This window comes from Gossypium hirsutum, chromosome D11 (assembly GCF_007990345.1).
Source record: "Gossypium hirsutum isolate 1008001.06 chromosome D11, Gossypium_hirsutum_v2.1, whole genome shotgun sequence".
NCBI lineage: Eukaryota > Viridiplantae > Streptophyta > Magnoliopsida > Malvales > Malvaceae > Gossypium > Gossypium hirsutum.
Genome location: NC_053447.1, coordinates 61,851,314 through 61,873,434, shown reverse-complemented (window position 1 = coordinate 61,873,434; position 22,121 = coordinate 61,851,314). Strand labels below are relative to the sequence as shown.

General features: G+C 32.5%; 2 protein-coding genes across 3 annotated transcripts; one reads left to right on the top strand and one right to left on the bottom strand.

Moving 5' to 3' along the window:
* LOC107927270 (malignant T-cell-amplified sequence 1 homolog) lies at nucleotides 1-2,768 on the bottom strand. Its single transcript, XM_041104688.1, has 8 exons — nucleotides 2,280-2,768; nucleotides 1,733-1,814; nucleotides 1,560-1,627; nucleotides 1,389-1,486; nucleotides 1,002-1,138; nucleotides 850-917; nucleotides 480-543; nucleotides 1-309 (listed from the first exon to the last, which is right to left on the bottom strand). Exons 1-8 carry the CDS (start codon nucleotides 2,288-2,290, stop codon nucleotides 292-294), a joined length of 546 nt encoding a protein of 181 aa, XP_040960622.1. The 5' UTR covers nucleotides 2,291-2,768; the 3' UTR covers nucleotides 1-291.
* A 2,646-nt stretch (nucleotides 2,769-5,414) lies between these two features.
* LOC107927222 (bidirectional sugar transporter SWEET16) lies at nucleotides 5,415-7,755 on the top strand. Of its 2 annotated transcripts, XM_016858248.2 has the most exons (6): nucleotides 5,415-5,556; nucleotides 5,656-5,692; nucleotides 5,999-6,209; nucleotides 6,293-6,454; nucleotides 6,936-7,055; nucleotides 7,137-7,755. In XM_016858248.2, the coding sequence occupies exons 1-6, from the start codon at nucleotides 5,523-5,525 to the stop codon at nucleotides 7,476-7,478; spliced, it is 906 nt and encodes a 301-aa protein (XP_016713737.2). In that variant the 5' UTR covers nucleotides 5,415-5,522; the 3' UTR covers nucleotides 7,479-7,755. The 2 variants fall into 2 exon arrangements, with proteins under 2 accessions (XP_016713737.2, XP_040960621.1); XM_041104687.1 differs by lacking the exons at nucleotides 5,415-5,556; nucleotides 5,656-5,692 and adding an exon at nucleotides 5,706-5,813 and having other exon boundaries at nucleotides 5,998-6,209; nucleotides 7,137-7,753.
* Nucleotides 7,756-22,121: the final 14,366 nt, after the last annotated feature.

Below are 22,121 nucleotides of genomic sequence, written 5' to 3'. Positions count from 1 at the left end.
TGAGAGGAGATAAGCAGCCATTTTGTTCAATCCAAAAATCCAGCCGCAATATTTGTAGTCATATGGACAACAAAGATTCTCTCTACAGTATTGGCATACATCAAACACAAGGGAAAAGGATTTGACAGATTCATCATGCAACTTCTTTCAGCTGGTTACAAACATCTCAAAACATATAGACAAACTGCAATGCAAAGAAGAACCACAACTATATTGTAACTTTTCTTTCTTCAAGTTTATCTTTAACTTTTTGCATGTATGGCATTGCAGTTGTTCTCCCCAGAGAGTTGCTCATTCTAGCTTCTCCATCTGGGAAATAACAGAATGCAAAGACCGATTTAATAATAATATCAAATACTATGATGCATGAATGCTCATTGTAGACACCTCGCAATAAACATGTTGATCTTTAATAGAAAAAAACAGACAAATACAAGTGATTTATACTATCAAGAGATGACATGGTTATGTATACATACCTTCCATAGGCCATCATTGAGATAATGCATGTTGTCTACCCCAATTCCCTTGTTGATTGCCTTTCTGCAAATGGAAATGAACACACAGTTATTGTAGTTTAACAACATTTAGCTAGGACGAAAATTCTAGTCAGTTTGGAAATAGAAAGTGTGTATGAGGATAGGAACTAAACCCCCAAAAAAGAAACAAAGAATATTTTAACTAAAAGGCAAGCGACCAAAGAATGAACACGGCTAGCAAAGTGATGCCATATTCTCAGCAATGTTACTCTCCTTTCAAGTAGGAGGAAGAAATACACTATGCTTTTCAAGTTGAAGTTCGGAAGTCCATTTAATTGAAATGCACAGAAACAACTAGAATGTAACTCACATGTCTTTAGCTGACATTTTGGTAAAGCCAATTGCAAGAGCATGTTGTTTTCCTTCAGCCATTATTGCCTGAATGGATGATTAGTTGACATATCAGATATTAGGAAGATGCCAAAGAAATATATACACTGTGACTGAGAAGATGATTCATACCACAGGAGTTTCTGCTTCCACTTCATCATCCAAAGCACCACCAGGGGATGTAAGACCAGGACACATTATGTTTGCACCAGCAAGGACAAATTTTATCGCACCACGATCCACTTGAAACTTTTTCATTATGTTTGGATCTGCAAAATGAATTTGCAGAATGGTTATATTTTGATCTCCACGGCAATAGGATACATAAGAGTAAAGCACAAAGCTGTCATAGAAGAGTCAAGTAAACAATCCAACAATGAGATGCATAGTCATCCTATAATATTGTCTGAATATCACTCAAATAAATGAGGATCAAAGTCAAAACAGAAGAAAGACCCAATTATGAAGTAGCAAAGCTACAATCTATGAAAGGTACAAGTACAATGATGAAATACTTACACTGGTGAAGGAGTCTGAGAGTGGGCATGTATGGTCCATCACGAATATTGAAGAATAGTGGAACACTATTAACCAATACCAGATTCAAATGGTTTTGACTGCAAACGAATGAAACTGTTAGCATCATGTCTCAGGGACACATGCCAAAGCAATAGTAAAGGAGAAACAGACCATTTCACAACAATTAAAGGGGCCTTCTTCGGAAGCAAATCATCCAACACAGGCTCAAGTCCTGGGTACTGCATAAAGGCATCAATACATTAAACAAAACAAAAACAAGTTTCAAAGCTTAACTGTTATCATAATTTTTGAAACCAAAATAATGAGATAAACTAGTTTTATACCTCCTCAGCAATGCTTTGCCGAATTTTCCGCTGCACAGATGCTTTGACTTGGTTTTGTGAAGACACATCTTCAGATGAAAATCTACAAAAAAAAGAGGGGGGGGGGGGGAGACATTTACAGCATATGGAAAAATTGGCATTCTAACTACACATAACTCAAAACACCAAATTGAAACGTTGATAGTATCCTAAGCATAAAATATCTTAGCTATTAGTAATTGAATGGTTACAATTCTGTAGAAAATGGCTGTAAACTTGGTTACATTGGGCATTAATAAACAATCACTAAACTATACCTACGGACAACCATTATTGCCCAAAGCTTTACGCATCCTCTAAAGCATTAATAATTAAAATACTTGCATAGCACCACCAATATTCCATAACCCAATTACAGCATACAAAAACTTTCCTTTATAGAAAACAATTCACTAGAAATCGTGGTTTCTTGCATCTTAGCAACTCAATTGAAAACAGAACTATAGATAAGCAAAACCGTGAACCTTAAAGCTAAGGAATTAAAAACAAACCAAGAAAAAGGCCTTACTTTTTGAACATCTTGGTGAGAACTGTAAAAGCAAAGATTTCAGAAGGGATCAGAGTTGGGATCTCAAGAAATGAAAAACCTTTGCCGCTGGGTGTAGCACTTCACTTGATTGGAGTCCGAATCTGAAAATCAATTCACAGAGCAACGCATAATCGTTGCGCCCACGCGTTGGTAACGACAGACTCAAAAGGGGAGAAGATGATAATAGACACTTGGGTTTTGGTTGGGCTTCGTCTAGCTGGGGCTTTAATCGGCCTCTTTATGCCATGAGAAGCTGATATAGTTGGACCAATGTAAGACTCAATTTGGATTAGTTGTGTATAATATATATTTTTAACTAAAATTTCTTAATTTTAATAAGATTTATGGTATGTATTTTATTTAAGAAAAATATTTGGTACACTGTCAATCGGATTTTTAGACTTCACTAATAAGATTAGGGATTGACAAATGTCCTATATGGGTATAGTAAAAATTAGCATATAGGATGATAAATGATTGAAGATAAGGCATGCTTTCAAGGATAACATGATAGTCATTGATGTTTTAGTTGTACAAACAGGTTTTTGGGCGAGTTTTCCCATATTTGTTCAAATAAGGAACTATTTGTTCTTGAGAGTATTTTGTCATTTTTGTTTGACTTAATTTACCTACTAGGTAAGGACAGTGCAAGGGGGGCAACCCCTCTTTAAATGAAAATTTTTCTTTTTAGTCCCTTAAATTTTTTTAAATTATAAGTTAGTTTAATGGTAAAAATATATTTTACTTCCAAGGATGAAAAAAAATCAGTTTAATTCTTTTAAAATTCTAAAATAACAAGCATATATAAAAATAAAATTACACCTTAACCCCTTTAAAATTTTATAATTTAATTTTACCCCTTCCCAAAAATAAACTTCTAACTTCGTCCCTACTACTAGGTGATTGAGATAGTAGGTAGTCAAAACTAAATTTTGATGTACAAAAGTGATGTTGCAATTTGAGAGTGTTGGGATTATGCTAAAATTTTTGCTCATTGTATCGAGGTTATATTAGTGAATTGGTTCTTTGAGTAAGATTTTGTAGATGTAGGTTAAGTCTAAATTGCATTAATAATCTTTGTGTGCAAAGTTTTATTGTTGTGGCCACTACGGTAGTGTAAGAGAAAAAGGCCTAATTTAATTGGTGATAATTCTGTGTCTAATAAGTTCAAATACAAGCTATGAGAAAAAAGGAGAATCGACCACACGACCACCACTGTTAGATGGGTTAAACTATCTGTTATAATAACCGTCGATAATGACGGTTGAACAATCGCAAAACAATAAAATAAGAAAAGATAAGAACACACCAATTTTATATGGAAGCCCTATTGGGAAAAAAACCACGAGCAAAGGAGAAGAAATTCACTAATGATGGAAAAACGAATGATGCAAGAGGAGATTCGACTACATCAATTTAAGGGTTAAAAAACTCTGTTCTAACCAAAGTCAAATAGTAGAAGTATAGTTTTATACAAACTCAATTTGTGCGGAATAGTCCGTACCGCGGGAGTGGATGTTGCCACTGTATTTATTTTTTCAACAAGTGACAGGATTCGGGTCACACAAACTCTAACACTATTCATATTAGAAAGCACATATGAGAGTTTTCATAAATGAATTGATGAAAAAGCTTAAAAAGTTATGTTAATGGGGTGAAAACCACCTTAAATTATTGAAAAAACACCAAAACCTTAAGCAACTTGAATTACAGAGGAAGACAAGGTTGCAAATTACAACTGGAAGGCAATGTATGCTATTTTCAATGTAATTTATCCACAAGAATTCAAAAGGATATCTAGGAAGCAACATAAAAATTTTAGATGCTTACTACAAGGTTGATACCTTAAAAATATCTAAATTTGAATCTATATTTGAGTTTTATGTTTGTTTACGTGATACTATTAATGAAACTCATGCTTTTGGTGAGAAATTTATTATAAGAAAAAGAGTTCATAAGGTTTGTGACCACTACTTAGAGAGATTTGTAAGCAAGATAGCTATCACTGATCAAGCAGGTTTATAGGCTATCTTTAAACTTTTGAAATGAATCTTGAATAAATCAAGTGAAAAAAAGGTAAGTTACACAAAAAATTTTCTCCAATTGTGACAAACAAAGTAGGAATATATATCAATTGACATAGTATATGAGATAACTATGATTTTTGAAATTTCTGAATTTTGAGATAGAGTTTAAATCGTTATTCTTTGTATTGAAATTATTTTAATCGATTAATTCTCTAAGTATTGCAAACATAGTTAATTCTTGTGTGTAAAGTTAAGTATGAAAGATTTTCAATGTAGGAGATCCCCATTACTAAGAAACCAAAAAGGTGATTCGAAAATGATAGTTTATAACCTTACTAACATGTGATGTTAATTCACCATGCATGAATAGTTGTCGGCAGGGTGATGACTGATGAGGACAGTCTTACTGAAAAAGTCCTACCATTATACGAAAACATAAAAATCTAATCAAATTGTTCAACCAGAATTAGCACCTTCACTTCCAACTATTCTACAACGTTGCTTTGCTTGTCCTCTTTGATGGGAAGAACCAAAAACCATCCCCCCACGCCCACATATATCAATGTAGATATGCGATGTGTCAAGTCTTTATAAAAAGCAAATGTCAACATGAACATATCATGGCCCTCCATCCCTGACATTGATAATTTCATTTAGGTGTTTAATTTTTTACAATAATTTAGGATAAGATTAAGATCTCTTAGTTAGGCCTACATTTGTTGTTGAGCTACCATGGTAAAGGCATATTCAACTTGACTTCTTAATCTTAAAAAGTAAAAAAATAAACAAGAAAAATAAGGAAAGGTTTATATCCATTCCCTATGACCAAATAATGTTGTTTCAAGTTATCTCAAATATTTATTATATTTCACACCTACCATTTAATTGGACCGTTCCTCCCCAAATCTTTTGTGTTTGAAATGAATTTATGTTCAAAGGGAGATGGAAGTTTTTGTCCTAACATGGAAAATAGTAAAGCTTTTCAAGACATAAAATCATGTTTTAACCAAGAGATGGTCCACAATTCGACAAAAGTACAAATTAGATAACGATTTCAGACCAAAACGTGTTAAACATGGATTGATGTTGGACCTTATGTTGCAAAAAGAGTTTATAGCTTCTTCCCCATCTTTCATTCACCCACCACACAACATAGCCTCCTTCTCTTCATTCCTTCCAACCATCCTCTGCTTCAATGGCTAGCTTGAGCTTCATCATTGGCATTATTGGTTTAGTTCTTTTCTCTAACAGCCTTAATCAGTGTCGGGTTTTGTGTATCTTTCTCCAAATCGTATGATTTTGATTTTTTGTTACTCAACTTTTTGCAGGCAATATAATTTCAATACTGGTTTTTGCTTCTCCCATGTAAGTAAAATTCAGCCATTTTCTAAGACTAGTTCTCTACAAATGCACCATCTCTGCATCAGGCTTTCTGCTTATATTTCTCGGACTCGGATTAAACGTCACAGATATGTGTTGGACATATGTATGTTCATATATGTCCATTTGTATATAGACATCATCATGACGTTTATACCTGCATACGAAGTTAGTACATATATATTACTATCAAATGGGTCATATCTCCACTGGTACACTAAAGTTGATACTTCAAATTGACATGGTATTTGACTTAGTACAAAATTTTGGGTTTATGTTTGTTTTTCCAGAAAAAACATTTTGGTGGGTGGTAAAGAAGAAATCAACTGAGAATTACAAAGGGGTTCCTTACATAACAACCTTTTTGAGCACTAGCTTGTGGACTTTCTATGGAATTATGAATCCAGATGGTTTACTTGTTGTGACGGTGAATGGTGCTGGTGCCATCTTTCAGCTCGTCTATGTTATACTCTTCCTCGTATATGCCCCTAAAGATAAGAAGGTGATATTCCTCTTAAGTTGTTCGATGAAATAATTGACTGAACCATACATGGTTCATATATATACATATGTGCTGTTTTCCAGGTTAAAACAGCAAAGTTGGTAGCTATATTGGATGTTGGTTTTCTTGGAGCAGCCATTGCGGTGACTCTTTTGGCATTTCATGGGACAATGAGGCTAACCTTTGTGGGAATCATATGTGCTGGTTTAACCATTGGCATGTATGCATCGCCTCTATCTGTCATGGTGAGTTTCTTAACCAAACTGACTGATTGCAAACCCTTGAAATCCATTCAGTATAAGTGATACTAAAATTGATAAAAGTATCATATAGGCTCTTATATAGGCTCTTATATTAAGAGTCAGAATGCATTTTGCCTCCTTTACTTAAAAAGTAGACAAATTAGTCCTTGTACATTAATTCAAAGAGCAAATTAATCATTTCTGTTAAAAACTGGCATGGTTGACGGAATAACTAAAAAATGTCACATAATACGTGTACTTCATTTTGACATATAGGAATAAGTTTTTAACAGTAAAAATAGATATAATTTTTAATAGAAGACCGATTTGCTCTTTAATCTAATGTACAGGGAATTATTTTATCCATTTTTTGAGTAAATGGATAAAATACAATTCAGCTCTTAGTTTAAGTTTCCCCATAAAACTTTTACCTACTAAAACTACATTCCAAGGAAAGATGCATAATTTTTTGATGTTCCAACAGAGGACAGTGATAAAGACGAAGAGTGTGGAGTACATGCCATTTTTACTCTCATTTTTCTTGTTCCTCAATGCTGGTGTTTGGTCTGCTTATGCATTGCTTGTGAAAGATATCTACATTGGAGTAAGTCCACATTTTCTTTTCCCACATTTCCTCTCTAATCTCCTCATACCATAACAAGTTTGTTTCATAAAAAAATTACAGGTGCCAAATGCTATTGGTTTTATCTTGGGTTCAGCTCAGTTGATCCTCTATCTCATGTACAATAACAAAAAATCAGCTGAGGCCATAGAAGAAGAAGAAGAAGAAGAAGGAGGAGGAGGTTCAGCTCATTTGGTGAAAGGAGGCATTGAGATGCATTCAGTTGAGGACAATCTAAACAATCGAAGCCTAAACAAATGGAAAAGCCTCCCAAAACCCAACTTTAGTCGACAACACAGCATGCAAAAGATCATCAAGACACTTTCTTTGACTCCATATGAGTTGCAGTCGAGTTGGCCCCTTCATGAGAGTGATACAGAAGAAGGAAACCTTGATCTTCCATGATATTGTTTTGTTTTGTTTTTTTTTTTTTTGTGGGGGGTGGGGGGGTGGGGGCGCAATTAAGCTCACGTTTTTGTTGTATAAACTTATAACTATAAACGAAGGAGGACCAAGGAGACAATAGTTCAGGATGATATAAGTGGATCAATCTTTTGCAAATTTAGGCGACAAATTCAGACATTGATACGTCCTGCTAAAACGGTAAAATTTCCATAGACGACATGGTTTAGGAGGAACCTTTTTTAAGGGTAAATTACACTCAAGGTCACTAAACTATTAATAAATTTATATTTTGGTCACTTAATTTTAAAAAAGTTACAAAATAGTTACTGAGTTATTTAAAAGTTTTCATTTTAGTCATTGAACTATTTAAAAGTTTCATTGGATTGTTAAGCTTTTTTATAAATAAAAAAAAGTTTAGCTAGCGAGCTTCAAGTGATAATTCAACAATCGGTATGGTGAATCAGTATCCATTGGTGAGTAAAAGAACGTACCTTAGATACAAGTCAATATGACTGTCAATGTTGAAAATCAGAGAAGAAAGCTATTTGGATTTTGGTTTGCAGATTAGTGACATTTAAAATTATTTCATGAAAAAGAAACTTACCCGTAGAAGTGAAAGAGAATGGGAACTTTCAATTAATACAGATAGTGTCGTACAACAATAATTTTAACAACCCAATGACTTAAATGAAAACTTTCAAATAGTTTAATGACCATTTTGTAACTTTTTGAAGTTGAGTGACTAAAAAGTAAACTTATTAATAGTTTAGTAACCTTGGGTATAGTTTACCTTTTTTTGTGAAAACATTCTTTTATGAGTTAATTCCACAAAAGCATCCTCAAATTATGACCTTCATTCTATATTGGCCCCTAAACTTCAAATTATTCTAATTACATCCCTAACTATTGAAGTTATATTAATTAGATCCTTCTATTACTAAAATATTAAATTTGAATGACACATTATATCTTAAGTGATATAATTTAAATTAAAAATTTTAAGAAAAAATGGATGTTTTAAAAACCTTAATTTTGAGGTTTTCGAAATTTTTATAGAAGCTTTATCGTTGACTTTATTTTTAGTTTTTACTTTTATAAATTATACGACAACGTACTACTTCTTTAAATTTTTTATTTTAGATTTAGCTACATAAAATTTGATATGTAACTAAATGATTAAATTAACGATTTTATAACAAAAAGACTTAATTAATATAACATCAATAATTTAAACTAAAAATCATAATTTAAGAATTTCTATACAATTAACTCTGCTTTTATTAATAAAATAAAATAAAATAAAATAAAATAAAATAAAATCCACTTATCAAAATTCTATTCGGTTGATGAAAGAAAAGAAAAGAAAATAAATATTAATTACAATTATTTAATTAAAAAGGCACTTAATTCTCGAGTGGTATATGGTATTTCATTTTCATTATCACCTTCAAATTTTGGATTCATCATTCACACTCTTTTTTAATATTTTATTTTCGTTAATTATCTTTCAAAATTTACACTTCCATAATTTTTTTCAATTATTCCATCTAAAGTACCTTCACTAAATTCAATCTTGGCAAAAAAAAAAATTCAATCAACATTATATAAGGCTTAATACATTATTTGGTATCTAAGTTTGACATTTTCTTTTAATGTTATTCTTGTGTTTTCTTGTTTAATATGGTATCTATAATTTATAAAAGTTCCACATTTTGACACCTAATGGTGATTGTGTTAATCTTTTTAGCATTCCATTCGAGTTTTGAGGTTGATTTGGTGAAATTTCATTGCTAAGATTGTTAGTTTTGAATTTTCATGATTCTGTTGATAGGATGAATTTAGTGTTAATTGTCAGATTGTTTAATTTTGTGTTTAATTTTTCATATACAATCTTATGGTTTTCTTTTATTTTCTTTTTCTTTTTATTACTTTTAAGCTTTGTTTAGTAGAGTGAAAAGAAAGTTGAAAAGATGAAAAATTGAAGGGATAGAAAAATAGAAAGATAAAAATATGAATTTTCTTTCCATAAGTGTGATAGGTAGAAAAGATGGAAAAATGGAAAGAAAAAGTAAATTTTTTTTCCTCCATTGCTTGGTAAAGTTGATAGAATAATCTAGAAATATAAAAAAAATTGGTGGGAGATTAGAAAGAAACTTTTTTTTTCTATATTTTTGGGTTTATCCTACAAATGAAATTCCTCTCCTATTTATAGGAGGTCTCATAACTCTTCATAGGGACATAACTACCCAAATGGATAGTGTTAGAGTTGTGTAACTCGAATCCTGTCATTTGTTAAAGAAATAAAATAGAGAGGAAAAATAGGGGGATCTATGGGGGTAAAGGACCGAGGGTTGAGTCCGCAATACGGACTATGTCGCACAAGTTGAATCTGTATATGTAACACCCCTAACCTGTATCCGACACCAGAACAGGGTTACGAAGCATTACCGGACTTATAAACCAAACAATCATACTATAACACCCCAAATCCAGTCTAGACGTTATGGTCGAATCTGACAATGTCTATGGAAAGGGATTTGAAGACAAGATTGTCGAGTTTAAAAACAGTTACAGTAAGTTAGCTTTTATTTAATTCGAAAAAAAATTAGTTGATTTGCTTTAACACTTGTCACTTAGCGGAAGCTTTTGTAACCAATTAATTTAGGGAAAATCGTTTCTATTTACGAAAAACCTTAGTTTTTAGAAAAAAATCGTGTTTTGTAGAGTTACAGTTTTAAAAAAATCTATAAAAAATAGTATAAAGTCCCAAATTTAAAGCCAGCCATTCCATAATCCAGAAGATACATCAAAAACCACAAATAAGTAATAAATTCTAGGCATTAACGGAAAACAGTCTAAAATTTACATGTGGCCACCGTCGAGTCCTCCGCTGCACCGACCCGTCAAGTCTGGGGATTACCTGTACAAATTAAATAGTGAAAGGGTGAGTTTTCGCAAACTTAGTGTGTAATCCCCACAGAAAATATACATACAGATAATCAACAAAATTCAGTTAGATACAGTCTGAGGCCTGTGCCCATCACAGAATCAGTTTGGGCCTTAGCCCATTCAGATACAGTCTCAGAAATACATTAGGCTTTAGGGTTTAGGGTTTAAGGTTTAGGGTTTAGGGTTGAGGATTAAATCAACCCACCCATCCCTACACACCATGCTGTACTAAAATACGACACATAATCAGAAGGTTGCGGCTGAGCTACCAGATAACATGCTTAATAGCCTTTCAGACACTTCCTCCAAATATCATCAACCCACCCCGATGCAATGCAACATACAAAATATATCATGCCATTATGCAATTAATAGTACATATATTCAGATATCATAAGTCATGATCGGTATAGAAATCAGACAGACAGATCACACATATAGGGGTTTAAATAAAGCTTACCGACCCTAAAGTAGGTCCACAGTCGACTTGGGCGACCCGTGCAACCTTACAGAACTTTTCAGAAAAATGGGCTCACACGTCCATGTGGCCCACTCGACCCAAATTGGCCTTGGTCACATGATCCATTTTTAATGTAACCCATGCTAGTTAATTATTCATATATGTTTTCACTATTTACTTATATGTTCCTTCAAAGCTATCTATTTGAGTCACTGTTACTAAATTATTTATATGTTTTCACTATTTACTTATATGTTCCTTCAAAGCTATCTATTTGAGTCACTGTTACTAAATTATTTATATCTTGAGCTACAGAATTTTGAATTAAGATCCGCTTGATGTCTTTGAAACTAGAATCAAATACCTTTCTACCATAAAATTTTCAAAATTTTTGGTTCAGCCAATAAGTATAGTAAAATCTTCAAACCTACCCATGTTCTGATGTCTGACAGCTTCGTCCCTTCTTTGCTAAAAATTAATTATCTCTTAGTACAATATTTGGATGATGTTTCCATTTGTTTCTATTGAAAATAGACTTATTAATAATTTAAAAATGTAAAATTTAACCCCTAATTATTTTTATCCAATTTTTGATGATTTTCCAAAGTCAGAATAGGGGAACCCAAATTCATTCTGACCTTGTCTCACAAAGTTTATTATACCTCACGATTTACAATTTCATTACTTACACCGTTTCTTCTATGAGAAACTAGGCTCAATAAGATTTAATTCCATATTTTGTTCATCCTCTAATTCTATTTCCACAATTTATGGCGATTTTTCAAAGTTAGCCTACTACTGTTGTCCAAACAGCAAGCAATTTCAGCTTTTCGCCGAATCCCTTCTTTTTTTTTTGCGTTTCGGGTACACACCTGGTTTTATTCGATGCTAAAACAGTCCCCGAGCACTCCAAAGCCACCAACAATAACCCTCCGTTTAACTATTGTTAAGACAAGAACACTGAATTCACTAGTCCGATCCTCCCCCTACGCCCAAATCGCAGAGAAAAAATATTACCACTTCAGTCGCTAAGAGATTCATGATAGAAACGAAGAGAAACACTTACCGAAACTAAGCGAGCACTAATCGCGTACGAAAACGAAGGAAAATAAATGGATTAGGGAAAAATCAAGAAGAAAAAAGAAGAGAAAGATGGAAAAACTCAGAGAATTTTGGCAAGAGGAGAGGGAGAAGAATAGACAGCAAAATTTATTTGGAAAAGAGAGTCAAAATTCGGTTATGGGAAAAAAATAAAATAAAATCCCGATAACCCCCAAAATCCCTTAATCTTCTCATCTAATTCTCACTAGACATCCACAACTCAGAATCCCACTATTACACAACTCTATCCCTAAATCTGAGCAAAAAAATAATACCCTTGCCTGCATAGGGATTCAAACACAAGACCTCCACCATAATAACACACCATTTAACCACCAAACCAACAGGTCCATTCTAATGTAATTTACCCAACAATCAAATAAAATCCTACTGGACAAGAGTAAGACCTAATTTATTCAAAATACCAAAATTTTCCCAAACGAAGGCTCAAACTTGGGACCTACCAAATACTCCCAGAACACATAACCACTAAAGCAGACAGATATTTTGTGTTATATTTTCACAATAACGAAATTAAAAATTTGGGGGCGTTACACATACATTTCATAATCATTTCTAATTTAAAAAAAAAACCATTTAAGTTCATTCCTATGGTCACTAATACGAGCCCTCGAGGCCCTAAATAGACATTTAAAAGTGGTTCAGGACTAAACCGAACACTCAAGGGATTTTTAGAAAAACATTAAAAATTTTCAAAGTGCGGGGGACACATAAGCGTGTCCTAGCCCGTGTCTGACCCTGTGTAACACACTAGCTTGGGTCACACGGCCAACCACACGCTCGTGTGCCAGACTGTGTACCTTACAAAATGGCCTCACATGCCCGTGTGCTAGGCCGTGTGAAAACTGGAAGGTATACGGAATTGTACCACACGGCCAAGCCATACGCCTGTGTGCTAGGCTGTGTGAAGCTACTGACTTGATTTTTAGCGAAGTTACAGAGGACACACGACTGTGTCACCTGGCTGTGTGTCACACACGGCTGAGACACATGTCCGTGTCTTTGCCCGTGTGGACAAAAATAGGTCATTTTCCAAACCATGTTTCTCACCCAAATTGGTACCAACCTACACACATCAATATGCATATAACCATGACCTAAATAGGCATCCAAAACCAACTAATGTCAAGTTTATAACATGTAATAATATCACATACCATCACGATACATATGGGCTTATCAAATGGTCACTCATAATCATGCAAACTATGTCTCTAAATATACCTAATTGGTCAAACACATATAAGCAATCTTTGTACCTAAAACTTAACATGTATGCCACTTATAAATCTCAACCATTTGGTACCCAAAATACCAATTCACAACCAAGTCATTTATATAGTAACCATACTTCATATACTATAAGGCTATTTACATATTTACAATTCAAAAGATATGTTCACAAAACAAGCCAAATCAAATGGCTAAAACACAACTAGGCATATAGGCTTCCATTAGCCAAAAATACCTATACATGCCATTTAACCCAAAATATAAAGTCAAAAGTACCAAAATAACGTTTGATAGTGTGATGCGATCTTCGACAACTTCAAATTCGAACGAGCTTTCGAAACACTATAAAACATGAAAAATAAACAGAGTAAGCAATTAAGCTTAGCAAGTTCGTATAATACAGAACTAAGCTTACCATTTAACCCCAAATTTAGGTAAGTAACCCAAATAACAACACAATTCAATTTGGCCAAGGCCTATCACATAACCATTTACCAAGTTAGCCATGTATTCATATAAAAACCGAGAATCATGTATGAATTCAACAATTATTAAACTTCATGTCCATGTAACATTTATACCATGTATCTGTATATCATACATAGATAATTTCTATGTAAATACCTGTACTAGTTCGTATCGAACTTGTATAATCTCATAATAACACTATACCCGTTGAACCACTTAGAATATCGTTAGATACGCGAGTGGTACACACGAGGTGTACTGAACTGTAATCCGTCAATTCTTGTACATGTATGCTCATACGAGCGATAAACGGTAAGCTCATACGAGCTGAGTATCAGTAAGCTCATAATAGCTAGAATTCGTAACTCTAATGACATGTCATTCGTATCCTACTAATTCATAAGGTTCAAACGAGGTTTGGTATTCTTCGTATGTCGTCGGTTATGCGCTCGATAATTATACATAATAATTAAAACATTCACATACATATATTTCAATTAAAGCATATAAATACACAATTTAATTACACGAACTTACTTTAAACTCGTACAACGAAAATATGATTGTTTAGTCCACGACTTTATCCTTTCCCCGATTTAATTCCGAATGTTGCTTTTCTTAATCTATATAATCAAATTTAACTAATTTAAGCATCATTCTATTCAAATTAAACAAAATTCATGTTATGGCAAAATTACCATTTTGTCTCTGTACTTTTGACTTCTTTACAATTTAGTCCCTAGGCTCGTAAAATGAAATTTATGCAATTTCATACACACCTAAACCTAGAAAAATTTTGTATGTGCTTATAGCAACCCATATATTCCACAAATTCACACATTTACCACACAATTTTCATATTTCACAAATTAACCCCTAATTGACAATTTCAACAAAACTCACTTAACAAAAGTAGTTTATTTAACAACCAAAATTCATTTTCTTCCATTTAAATTTAAGACCTTAACAAATTCATCAATGGAAAAACTCAAACTATTCAGTAGTTTTGCAAATTAGTCCCTTAGTTAGCTAGGTTAAGCTACAACGATTCTAAAAACATAAAAATCAACAAAAACGGGACAAAGTATCACTTACATGCAAATGATTTTGTGGCTGAAAAATTCAAGCTTTCAAATGGCCATTCTTTGCTGTAAATTTCGGTGCATACAAGAATGAAAGAGATGACCATTTGTGTTTTATTTAAATTTTTTATCTTTAATTACCTAATTACCTTTTTACCCTTACCTAACTTTAAAATTTACTCAATTACCAAGCCATGCACATCCACTAACTCATTTAATGGTCTAATTACCATATAAGGACTTCCACTTTAAGGTCCTATAGCTCTTTAACACCTTTAGTTAATAGAACGCAACTTTTGCACTTTACCGATTTAGTTATTTTTCACAAATTGAGCATACAAACGGTAAAATTTCTTAAAGAAATTTTTATACCATAATTCTATCATGCTGTAGATCAAAAAATAATATTAAAATAAATTTTTTGACTTAGAATTTGTGGTCCTGAAACTACTGTTCTAATTTTAGTGAAAACGGGCTGTTACAACTCTCCCTCATTTAGAATTTTCGTCCCCGAAAATCTTACCAAAAAATAGGTTAGGGTATTATTTTCTCATAGCTTCCTTGGGTTCCCAAGTAACCTCCTCAATCTCGTGACGATTCCAAAGAACCTTTACTAAAGCTATACTTTTGTTTATTAACTCTTTAATCTTTCGTGCTAAAATTCTGATCGGTTCTTTGTTATACGACATGTCGGGCTGAATCTTAATCTCTATCGGAGAAATTATATGCGAAAGGTCCGATCGGTACCGTCGTAACATAGATACATGAAACACATTATGAATCTTCTCAAGTTCTGATGGTAAATCAAGTCAATAAGCCACTGGCCCTATTTTTTCGATAATCTCGAACGACCCGATAAATTGTGGACTCAGCTTTCCTTTGCGACCAAATCGGAGAATTCTTTTCCAAGGCGATACTTTTAGAAACATTCTATCCCTAATCTAAAATTCAATATCTTTAAGTTTCAAATCTGCATACGATTTCTGTCGATTTGAAGTTGCTTTCAAACTGTCACAAATCACTTTCACTTTCTCTTCGGTCTCTTGGATCAAATCAACCACGTGTATCTTTTTCTCACTAAGCTTGGTCTAGTACAACGAGGTTCAACATTTACGACCATATAAAGCTTCATATTGCGCCATCTTTATGCTCGATTGAAAACTATTATTATACGCGAATTCAACCAACGGTAATTATTTTTCTCAATTACCTTCGAACTCTAAAACACAACAACGAAGCATATCTTCAAGAATTTGAATCACTCTCTCCAATTGACCATCAGTTTGAGGGTGCAATGTGGTGCTAAAATGCAACTGTGTACCCAAAGCTTCTTGTAACTTCTTCCAAAATCGTGATGTGAATCGCGGATCTCTATCTGAAATAATAGAGACTGGCACTCCGTGTAATCTAATGATCTCGAAAATATACAACTCATCTAATCTGTCAAGTCAGAAGTTTGTACGTACCAGAATAAAATGTACAGACTTCGTCAACCGATCAACAATAACCCAGATAATATCTTTCTTTTTCGGGGATAAGGGTAACCCCGATATGAAATCTATCGTAAATCTATTCCATTTCCACTCTTGTATCATCACTGACTGTAGCAGTCCTGAAGGCACTTGATGTTTGCCTAAAACTTAACATGTATATCACTTATAAATCTCAACCATTTGGTACCCAAAATACCAATTCACAACCAAGTCATTTACATAGCAACCATACTTCATATACTATAAGGCTATTTACATATTTACAATTCAAAAGTTATGTCCACAAAACAAGCCAAATCAAATGGCTAAAACACAACTAGACATATAGACTTCCATTATCCAAAAAGACCTATACATGCCATTTAACCCAAAATATAAACTCAAAAGTACCAAAATAACGTTTGATAGTGTGATGCGATCTCTGACAACTTCCAATTCAAACGAGCTTTTGAAACACTATAAAACATGAAAAAATAAACAGAGTAAGCAATTAAGCTTAGTAAGTTCGTACAATACAAAATTAAACTTACTATTTAACCCCAAATTTGGGTAAGTAACCCAAATCATAACACAATTCAATTTGGCCAAAACCTATCACATAACCATTTACCAAGTTAGCCATGTATTCATATAAAAACCGAGAATCATGTATGAATTCAACAATTATTAAATTCCATATACATGTAACATCCATATCGTGTATCCGTATATCATACATAGATAATTTCCATGTAAATACCTGTACTAGTTCTTATCGAACTTTTATAATCTCGTAATAACACTATGCCCTTTGAACCACTTACAATATCGTTAGATACGCAGGTGGTACACACGAGGTGTACTGAACTATAATCCGTAAATTCCTGTACATGTATGCTCATATGAGTGATAAATGGTAAGCTCCTTTGAGCTAAATAACGGTAAGCTCATACGAGCTGAGTATCGGTAAGCACATAAGAGCTGGAATCAGTAACCCTAATGACATGCCATCTGTATTCTACGAAATTTTAAGGTTCAAACGAGGCTCAGTATTCTTCGTATGTAGTCGGTTATGCGCTCGATAATTATACATAATAATTAAACCATTCACATACATATATTTTAATTAAAGCATATAAATACATAATTTAATTACACAAACTTACCTTAAACTCGTACGATGAAAATACGATCGTTTAGTCCATGACTTTTTCCTTTTCTCGATTTAATTCTGAATGTTGTTTTTCTTAATCTATATAATCAAATTTAACTAATTTAAGCATCAGTCTATTCAAATTAACCAAAATTCATGTTATGGAAAAATTATCATTTTGCCCCTATACTTTTAACTTCTTTACAATTTAGTCCCTAGGCTCGTAAAATGAAATTCATGCAATTTCATCCACACCTAAGCCTAGCTAAATTTCGTATGTGCTTATAGCAGCCCATATATTCTACAAAATCACACATTTACCACACAATTTTAATATTTTACAAATTAACCCTTAATTGACAATTTCTACAAAACTCACTTAACAATAGTTGTTTATTTAACAACCAAGATTCATTTTCTTCCATTTAAATTCAAAACCTTAACAAATTCATCAATAGAAAAACTCAAACTATTCAATCGTTTTGCAAATTAGCCCCCTAGTTAGCTAGGTTAAGCTACAACGATTTCAAAAACATAAAATCAACAAAAACGAGACAAATGATCACTTACATGCAAGGGACTTTGTGGCTGAAAAACTCAAGCTTTCAAATGGTCATTCTTTGTTGTAAATTTTGGTGCATGCAAGAATGAAAGAGATGACCATTTGTGTTTTATTTAATTTTTTTATCTTTAATTACCTAATTACCTTTTTACCCTTACCTAACTTTAAAATTTACTCAATTACCAAGCCATGCACATCTACTAACTCATTTAATGGTCTAATTACCATTTAAGGACTTCCACTTTAAGGTTCTATAGCTATTTAACACCTTTAGCTAATAGAACGCAACTTTCGCACACCGATTTAGTCCTTTTTCACAAATTGAGCATACAAACGGTAAAATTTCTTAACGAAATTTTTATACCATAATTCTATCATGCTGTAGATCAAAAAAAATATTGAAATAAATTTTTTAACTTCATATTTGTGGTCCCGAAACCACTGTTCTGATTTCACTAAAAACGGGTTGTTACAGTATAGGACTAAAATTCTTCTATTAGAAATTGATTATAATAGGATTGTTTAACCCTTAAATAGATATAGTTGAGCTGCTCTTGTATCGTTTGTTTTGTACGTAAAATATGTGTGTTCTTATTTATCCTTTCTTATTGTTTCGTGATCATTCTACTGTCATTATTGACGTTTATTATAATAGATACTCATATCTTTAGTCATAAACATAATTATTCAATAAGTGTCTACTTGAATAATTATGACCCTATGTTATTAATTAAGTGATTAACTTTTGGTAACAAGACACATAATTGATCACTATGAATAGTGATAACTTTTGCTTAATAACCAAATGACATTATTTTTTTTATCACTTGTACCTTTTCATTTGTAACTATTGGAACACTATACATTTTGAAAATGTTCCAACACTTTGCTTGGTAGAGTGGAAAGAAAATTGAAAAACTGGAAAATTGAAGGGGTAGTAAATTAGAAGGATGAAAAACATAAATTTTTTTTCTTTTCATAGGTGTGCTTGGTAGGACTGATGAAAAAATGAAAAGTAAAAGTAATTTTCCCCCCATTACTTGGTAGAGTTGAAAAATGAAAGGAAAGAAAACAAAAACATTTGAAAATGCATAATTTTGAACTAACATACATTTATCTCTCATTTTCTCTCATCCCATTATTCCAATTTGGAAGGATTGATTTTTATGCATTAGGATGGAAAATGATCATCCCTCCTATTTTCTTTCCTCTCACTTTTCTTCCATACCAAACACATTCCAAATTTATTTTCTTTCCACATTTTCACCCCTCTTCACATCCCCCCACTCTTCCACCCAACTAAGCACACCCTTAGAGTTGATTTGATAAATTTAATTGCTAATATTATTAGTTAATTATGAATTTTATCAAATTAACATCAAAACCCGAATCAAATGTTAAAAATTAACATTGTTACCTTCGAATACCAAATTGTATAACTTTTATCAAATACAAATATCACATTGGATAAAAAAACACATATATATATCACATTACAAAACAGTGTCAAACTCCAAATGATGTATTAAACCTATGTATAATAATAAATCTTATAATTTTATTATGGATCAATTGCAATGGTAATTTTTTTCTTTTATTTTATAAGTAAATAAATCTTAAAAAATAAAACAAAAAGAAAGAGAAAGCATAAGAACTCATCGAGCTGAATCGAATTAAATCGGTTCAGTTTATTCAACTTTTTCTTTACTTTGATTTATTCAAATTTTTTATATATAAATTGAACCAACCGAATGCACTTAACTTTTTGCATTCAATTGAGCCTTTAAACTTAAAAATTGACCAATTAAGCCCTATGACTATTAGATTTAACAGTTGATCATTAAATTCTAATAACCTTGTTGATGTGGTTGTTAGCAACTGATGAGTCCACCATTGTTACTGACGTGACATTCTACGTATACCAATTTGCTAGTGTAATACTATTTTATCTGATATGTCGTATCAATAAATATTAAACTTTATTAAATTTATAAAATTTATAAAAATCATTACAAACTATAAATAAATAAATAAAAATTCAAATCCCTTTGTTTTAGTTGTGTTGGTTGAAGGGAAAGTTCAAATCCTTTTATTTTATTTGTGTTGGTTGAAGGGAAAGTGGTTGCCCAAATCTTTCTTGGAGTTTTGACCTTGCTACCCCCATTTAATAAAGGGGTAAACTATGAAGTTGCTCACCCAATTTTCATAAATTTTTATTTTGGACATCGAAAATTAAAATTTATAAATTTGGTATTACTTTTAACAACTGTTTTCATTTTAGTCATCTAGCTTTAATAAGTTTTTATTTTACTCTTCTCATATTTTAGATACACAACTTTAATAACTTTTCATTTTGATCACTTATTTAAATTAATTTTATTTTTTTCCAAAAAAAACCTAGGTTTTTACAAAAAGAAAATTGAGTTATTCTGTCGTGGGGATGAAACCAAGATTTTCCCTGTAACTCAATCTCTGTAAAAACCTTGGTTTTTCTCTACGCAGCCCATGTTTTTCATTTTTATTGAAAAGACTAAAAATTAATTCTTAAAAAAAAGGAAATTAAGAAGATAAAATGATTTTTCCGCTAAAAACCAAAGTAACTTTTTGTAAAACTCAAGTATTTCCCTTTTACTGAAAAAACTAAAATTAATTCTAAAAAAAATAAATTAAAAAGATAAATTGGTTTTTCCTTATAAAAAATCAGATAATTTCCTAGAAAAAATTAAAATTAATTCTAAAAAAGGAAAAAATAAAGGAAATTAAAAAGATAAAATGATTTTTCCTAGGAAAATCCATGATTTTTCTATAATAACGCAAGTAATTTCCTCTAAAACTCCAGGTTTTTCCCTGTTATTGGAAAAAAAATAAAATTAATTCTAATTTTTTAAAATTTTTAAAAAGATAAAATGAGTGACCAAAATGAAAACTTACTAAAGTTGGTTGAGTAAAATGAATTTATAATAACATTGAATTAATGGTAGGTCACCAAAATGAAAACTTATTAAAGTTGGATGGCTAAAATGAAAATGATTGTTAATGATAGTACTCAATTTTCAAATTTTTTTGGCACCCAAAATGAAAACTTATAAAAGTTGAGTGAGCATCTGTGTAATTTACCTTTAATAAAATTAGGTTTAATTACATCCTAGAGGTCATCTTGTTCAGACAGTTTCAATTCAACGATTCTATTTCTTCATTCATGAGTGCTCTTTGTTCTATTTGATTTGTAAAATTGAACCATTTTAGGGCTTGGTTCAATTTCATCCCTTTTCCAAATATTATAAATGAATATAATTCAATAAATATTTATATATATTATATGACTAGCTTTTTTTTATTTGTGCTTGATTCGATGTATTAATTTAATTATATTATATTATTTGTTAAAATTTAGAATAAAATTTGACTCACTACAACAAAACATGCTTTTAGCGGCGCCTTTTTAGGCCTTTAGCAGCGCTTCTCAAAGTGCCAGAAAAAACGCCGCTAAATCTCGCGTCGCAAACTTTAACGGCGTTTCTAGGAACAAACGCCGCTAAAAGCCAAGACCTTTAGAGGCGCTTCCAAAACAAACGCTGCTAAAGACCAAGACCTTTAGCGGCGCTTCCAACACAAACGCCGCTAATGACCAAGACCTTTAGCGACGCTTCCAACACAAACGCCGCTAAAGACCAAGACCTTTAGCGGCACTTCCCACACAAACGCCGCTAAAGACCAAGACTTTTAGCGGCGCTACCCACACAAATGCCGCTAAAGACCAAGACCTTTAGCGGCGCTACCCACACAAACGCTGCTAAAGACTAGGACCTTTTAGCGGCGCTTCCTACACAAACGTCGCTAAAGACCAAGACCTTTAGCGGCACGTTTCACACAAACATCGCTAAAGACCAAGACTTTAGCAGCGCTTTCCGCACAAACGCTGCTAAAGATATCGACCATTTTAGCGGCGCTTTTCTGACAAACGCCGCAAAAGACTAGGCCTTTTAGCGGCGCTTTTCCCACAAATGCCGCTAATTTTGGCAGATTTGTAAAAGAATTTTTTTATATTTTTAGCCCTCCTGTAAAAACAAATCAGAAGAAACCAAATCGAAACCAACCAAAAGCAATAAATATATATAATATTTACAATTAAACGAATAATA

What these genes read in the sequence shown, in the direction of transcription:
- LOC107927270 (XM_041104688.1), bottom strand. An exon ending in GGCAAAGCATTGCTGAGGAG is followed by an intron (nt 1,628 to 1,732) that starts GTATAAAACTAG and finishes GCCTTTATGCAG; the next exon opens with TACCCAGGACTTGAGCCTGT. An exon ending in CCTTTAATTGTTGTGAAATG is followed by an intron (nt 1,487 to 1,559) that starts GTCTGTTTCTCC and finishes ATTCGTTTGCAG; the next exon opens with TCAAAACCATTTGAATCTGG.
- LOC107927222 (XM_016858248.2), top strand. Translation starts at nt 5,523, where the DNA reads ATGGCTAGCTTGAGCTTCATCATTGGCATTATTG. An exon ending in CTTCATCATTGGCATTATTG is followed by an intron (nt 5,557 to 5,655) that starts GTTTAGTTCTTT and finishes AACTTTTTGCAG; the next exon opens with GCAATATAATTTCAATACTG. An exon ending in CTGGTTTTTGCTTCTCCCAT is followed by an intron (nt 5,693 to 5,998) that starts GTAAGTAAAATT and finishes TGTTTTTCCAGA; the next exon opens with AAAAACATTTTGGTGGGTGG.